At 40.1% G+C, this 6,572-nt stretch overlaps 1 protein-coding gene across 1 annotated transcript in view; it reads left to right on the forward strand.

Moving 5' to 3' along the window:
• The window catches only part of onecut3b (one cut homeobox 3b), a gene marked incomplete at both ends in the record, with an annotated part of 29,186 nt that extends 23,000 nt beyond the window's left edge, over positions 1-6,186 (forward strand). The window contains one exon of the mRNA XM_079612275.1: positions 5,894-6,186. Within this exon, the coding sequence (XP_079468401.1) occupies positions 5,894-6,186 (293 nt within the window). The remainder of the gene's footprint in view (positions 1-5,893) is intronic.
• Between the last annotated feature and the right edge of the window lie 386 nt (positions 6,187-6,572).

A 6,572-nucleotide genomic window follows, 5' to 3' on the forward strand; every position in this document is an offset into this window, starting at 1 on the left:
AATCAGACTTAGCAATGATTTGCTAATTTTCTGATCCATTATGATCCAATCCCCAGCCTCAAACCTTTTGAAGTTAATATTACACATTACTTAAAAAAAATAAAGGTTCCAAAAGCGGGGTTTCCCTTCAATTTGAATAATCTAAAGAACTTTTTGCCACTAAAGAACTACAATTGTCATAAGCTATACTTCGAAACAATCTGTATAAAGGTGCCATCGATGCAAATAAAGAACCTTTATTTTTAAAGAGTAAAATCCATCCTAACGACTGGGTGAGGTCAATAATTATATTTCACTGAATGTCTAAAAGTCAAAAAAGCAGCACACAAGATAAATCATTTCATAGTGATTTTGTAGTAAGAGTTAAAGGGTTAAATTGAGAAACAGAATATATTTGATTGTGACTCGAATATCTTCTTGATGAATATTGATTTGTGATTTGCAATACTGCCCTATGAATCCAGCGCAGAGTAAATATAAATAAAAGCAGCTAAACTGCAGCAGTTTATAATGCATGCGTGTGTGAGTGATAAGATATCAATACCAGCGCTTACCATCGGATTACAGAACTAACACGCGCTGCCCATTAAAATGTCATCTGCAAACATCACTATTGAATGTGTTTTCTGTGATTATGCGGCTTTTCACATGAAAGAACAATTTCTCTTATTTTATTTGATCAGTGCGAGTTTATAAAGTCTGCTCGTGCACAACTATCAACGTGCATGTGTTTTTTTTTCTATCTTTGAGTCTATGAAATTATTTCAAGATGGTTCATTATTCTGCTGGAATCGAGTAGAAAAAAAACGGATTTATTGTAGGCTAAGTGGCAATAAAAATAAATAAATAAATAAACACGAGAACATGTTAAAACAACAACACTGTAGGCTATAATAACACACTGCACTATATCTTATGAGCACGAGCGCACTGCGGCCTATATATTAAACACATGCTTTATGAAAAAGGGTTTAAAGCAAAGGTCACTCGATTCCAGGACTAGCCTATTCATTTGTAAGAAAAATAAATAAAGCGAGTGAATGCGGTGAATTGCGTGAGGAGTTTCATTTGCTTTATTATTTATGCGGTTCCGAAATGTGTTAAAGCGATGCTGTTATAACGCGGATGTTTGTTGGTCAGAGAGTTTAAATCTATCGTTCTCCAATAAATGTATATCAAATAAACAATTATGTCGATCAGTTTCAGCTTACTTCAGCCTTAAGTAACAGATACGCCTCATATTTCCATGCATATGTATCAGAATTGTGTGGTCTGAACGTGTTGTTCTTGGTAATTATGATTTTCCAACACTCATGCATTGCATTGGCGATTCACCCTTGAGATCATCTGAATAAACTGTGCGTGAAATGAGCGAGTTTTCCCAGTGCTCTATAGGCTATGCATTGCGTTTAAAGGACATTAATGTCATTCCTAATCGGCAATTTCTGTTTCTCATACTGAATAACACAACGCAATCATAAACGCAATCATAAACGCAATATCCAAAGTCTTCTAAAGCCAGATTTGACGAGAACGCGCTTCACATTTTCCGTTTGAAATCCCACTATTACCATTAAAATGGCGCCTATAGACACGCCAATGACAGCTAACATTACTGGCTCGAGTCTTTCCTCACGTGTGGACGCACTTTAAATGGCCGTCTTTTGCACTTACACACTTGCTACTTTATTTACTCTTGTTTAATGGGACTGCGTGTGTTTTTTATTCTCATGCATGCATAGGATATATGCATATTTATTTAGTATATCTGCTAAATGACATACCTGCAGTTAAGTAGGCCTAAATGTAGGCTATCACATGGATACCAGATGTGTCGAGCAGATTAAAAGCAAAGCAGGTGCAAAATTATAGAAATGAGACGTGCTGAGATTTGAGTGCAAGCAAGATAATCAAATGTTAGGCTGTTATCATGTAAATAAATATATAAAACACAGCATGGCGAATGCACTCGAGGCTTTGAACATGCATTATATCTGCTGGATGATTTTTGTACATCTCTCCTAAAGTGCGTTTAATACAGCGGGTCTTTCTTCTCTCTGTCTGCGCGCTGCTGTTGCCCTAAAAGCTGCAATGATCGATTTTCCTGTGTTTTCTCTCGCGCACGTGGTCCAGTAATCAGGGCCCCTTCCCGGGCGATCGATCCGTATCGATCCCTCGAGCCCAGTGCGCGCCCACGCGAGAGCGCGTGACACCGGGAGAGCAGAAATGATGCTCGATACAGAAACGCGAGACGATCGGACAAAAGAGCTGTAGATATGGGTCAGAGAGGAGGGATCCTCCTCATTAAATGCTGCACTTCTGTCGTGTGAGAGTCAGTCTCGGCTCGCCACTCATGATTCGGGTTTGTCCGGTAAACACAGTTATGGTGTAAAATACAGACGCTGCAGTTTGAACAAACCCTGACCAGAGACCAAACATACTGAGTGTTTACAGAATGTTTTTAAAGGGTTCTCATTCATGTATTATATCATTATATACAAATGAGATAGATATATAAATGTATAGATAGATATATGTAGGCTATAGATAGATATATGTATAGATAGAAGTATAGCTAGATAGAAGTATAGATATAGCCTATGTATAGATAGATAGATGTATAGATAGATAGAAGTATAGCTAGATAGATAGATGTATACACTCTAAAAAATGCTGGGTTGTTTCAGCCCAATTTTGGGTAAAATATGGACAAACCCAAACATTGGGTTAAAAATGTAATGTAAAAATTTAACCCAGCGGCTGGGTTTGTCAATATTTTACCCAAAATTGGGCTGAAACAACCCAGCATTTTTTAGAGTGTAGCTAGATAGATAGATGTATAGATAGAAATATAGCTAGATGGATGGATAAATATATGTATAGATGGATAGATAGATATATAGATGTATAGATAGATATATAGATGTATAGATAGATATATAGATAGATAGATATATGTATAGATAAAAAGATGGATGGATATATATATATATAGATGTGTAAGATAGATATATGTATAGATAGATAGATAGATGTATAAGATAGGTAGATAGATGTATATATAGATAGAATTATAGATAGATATATGTATAGATAGATTTATAGCTAGATATATGTATGTATAGATATATAGAAGTATAGCTAGATAGATGTATAGATATATACATAAATATATATAGATAGATGTATAGATAGACTTGGCTTTTAACTAGTGTGCAGATGCACATATGAACTGCTGTACAGTTTTTGAGTGATTCTGCATGTTTGTGTGTGTTTTATTGGTGCTGTGTGTGTGTGTGTGTGTGTGTGTGTGTGTGCCGTGGCATATGAATATGATGGATGAGAGAGCGGCAGCTTTAGACAGCAGCAGTAAACAGATTTGACTGTGTAGGGGAGATCGATCGGCTCATGGCTCTCTGTAATTAGACATACAGTGTTCAGCCTGGCATCAGCACAATCTCACCGGGGGAACCCTGTGTGTGTGTGTGTGTGTGTGTGTGTGTGTGTGTGTGTGTGTGTGTGTGTGTGTGAGAGAGAGAGAGAGAGAGAAACACAGACGTGAGCAAGAGAAGGAATCGCAGAATTATACAGCACGAAACCGACAGAGATGTTCTGTGCATTAGCAGACGCTTGTGTGTGTTTTAATGAATGATAACAGCGAGGACAGGATCGTGTTGCACACACAGATCTGCGGAAACTCGTCTGTGTCTTACAGAGTCGGCTGTGTCCACTCGCACATGAATGTAAATCCCCCGCTTGACTCCAAACTGAGTGGATTTTGCCTGAGGGTTCTCAAACATGAGTCCCACAGGACACACACACACACACACACACTAACCCGATCCCTAAACCTACCCATCACACACACACACTAACCCGATCCCTAAACCTACCAATCACACACACACACTAACCCGATCCCTAAACCTACCCATCACACACACACACACACACTAACCCGATCCCTAAACCTACTCATCACACACACACACAAACCCGATCCCTAAACCTACCCATCACACACACACACACACACACACACACACACACACAACCCCTAAACCTGCCCATCACACACACCCGATCCCTAAACCTGCCCATCACACACACACACACACCCGATCCCTAAACCTACCCGCCACTCACACACACACACACACACACACACAACCCCTAAACCTGCCCATCACACACACCCGATCCCTAAACCTGCCCATCACACACACACACACACCCGATCCCTAAACCTACCCGCCACCCACACACCCAACCCCTAAACCTGCCCATCACACACACACACACACACGATCCCTAAACCTGCCCATCACACACACACACACGATCCCTAAACCTGCCCATCACACACACACACACACACACACATTAACCCGATCCCTAAACCTACCCACACTCTCTCTCTCACACACACACATATTATGAAAACAAACACACACAGACACACACTCTCTCTCACACATATTTTGAAAACACACACAAACCGGATACCTAAACCTACATGACACACACACACACACACAACCCCTAAAACTGTTCATCACACACACACACACACAACCCCTAAAACTGTTCATCACACACACACACACACACACAATCCCTAAACCTACCCATCTCACACACACACAATGAATATACATGCATAAAATACTTTTAATGGCGTAATTTATGCGTCACTCTCTGAAATATTGTATTTTTATTTATTGTATCAGAAGGACATTCTGAGCACATTGTTTCCTTCTAAACATTAGAAGAACACATATCAAATATTTATAATGTCATAAGAACATTTGCTAAACATTATTTTAAGAACGTTTACATAACCTTTAGAAAACGTTACAGAAAGTTATGGGAATCCGGACTATAATATACATAAAAAAAGACTCGCAGAAGTGGCAGTTCTATTGTTTTGAGGTAATTAATGATGTGGAAGCGGTCTTTCTCCGATAAATTACAATTATTTTACATAAATTGATATAGTGTGAACAGGAAAACCGGTGTGATCACACTATTATGCTATTAAATATTTTAAAACAGAAATTATACACGCATATATATTCCTTTAAATCCCCCTGTGGTGAAAATCCAAGTTTATGTGTCTATGTGGTGTTTTTTAATAAGACAACGCATGTGTAAGTTCATAAGTCGACAGCATTGCTGAGTATTTTCTGCTTAAAACTGCAGTGAACCAAAGACAGTCTCAAAAACACGGTTTGAAATCGCTGGTGTTTCTGACGTCACACACTACCTTGTAACCAATCAGATCAACGTGTGATCGTCAACCAGTGGATCTCTGAGTGAGTGAGTGGAGGCGGGTCTCATTTGCATATTCATAGAACCGCGTATACTAAATGAGGCAGGGGTGTCGAGTTACATTCAAGATATTTTAAGGCATGAAGAATTAAAAACGTTTAAATATGTAATTTTGCTGATCAAAGATAATTTTTAGGGGATGAAATGATTGACTACAGGGGACTTAAAAATATTATATGAAATAAGTATATTTTATTAAATAAGTTTTCATAAGCTGTGAGCCATAATCATCTAAATTATTACAAATAAAGGCTTGAAATATCTCACTTTGCATGTAATGAGTCTATATAATATATTAGTTTCACCTTTTAAGTTGAATTACTGAACTTTTGCACCATATTCTCATTTTTGTAAACAACATTAAAAACTTGATTTTCACCACCGGGGGACTTCAATATTTGTGTTATGAAATATGTTTGTATATCTGAGCTGGCAAAACACAAGCTTCCTTCACTGAATGACTCCCCTCTGTGGTTGCATGCGTCTCTATCAGCAAATGTGCATTTCCTGGCGTTCTTCTTGTATTTTCACTTGTCTCTTTCTCTCCGTCTCCTCATGGCAGCGTGCAAGAGAAAGGAGCAGGAGCAGCACAAAGACCGAAACATGGTCCCGAAGAAGCAGCGTCTGGTGTTCACCGACCTCCAGCGCCGGACGCTCATCGCCATCTTCAAGGAGAACAAGAGACCCAGCAAAGAGATGCAGATCACCATCTCTCAGCAGCTGGGCCTGGAGCTGTCCACCGTCAGCAACTTCTTCATGAACGCCCGGCGCCGGTGCGTGGACCGCTGGCAGGACGAGCACGCGGCCAGTCCCGGGCAGCCCGGCACGTCGGCAACCACTTTCTCCAAAGCCTGAGCCGGTGCCAGGCTGACGGACCAGTGCCGGACGCCCCGGACCAGCAGATGATGATGATCTACGGTGCCCATCAAACCTCACAAGCCTCGTCCGGGAACGGCGGGTGCGGATGAGCTCCGTCAGAAACACGACGCATTGCACGCTTTCCATTCGGTTTAGTTCTTTCTCATCACGGATATACTCTCAGGGGGAAGAAGAAAAAAAAGGTACAAAAGCCGTCACTGGGGCGGGATCCTTTCAAAGAGTGCATGCATACGAGTAGCCTACCTCAACGGTACATTACGGTGCTAAAAGTGACCCTGGACCATATTTTTTTTGGAAATTGAGATTTATACGTCGAATGAAAGCTGAATAAATACGCTTTCCATTGATGTGTGGTTTGATAG

This window comes from Phoxinus phoxinus, assembly GCF_949152265.1.
Source record: "Phoxinus phoxinus genome assembly, chromosome: 5".
NCBI classification, from domain to species: domain Eukaryota; kingdom Metazoa; phylum Chordata; class Actinopteri; order Cypriniformes; family Leuciscidae; genus Phoxinus; species Phoxinus phoxinus.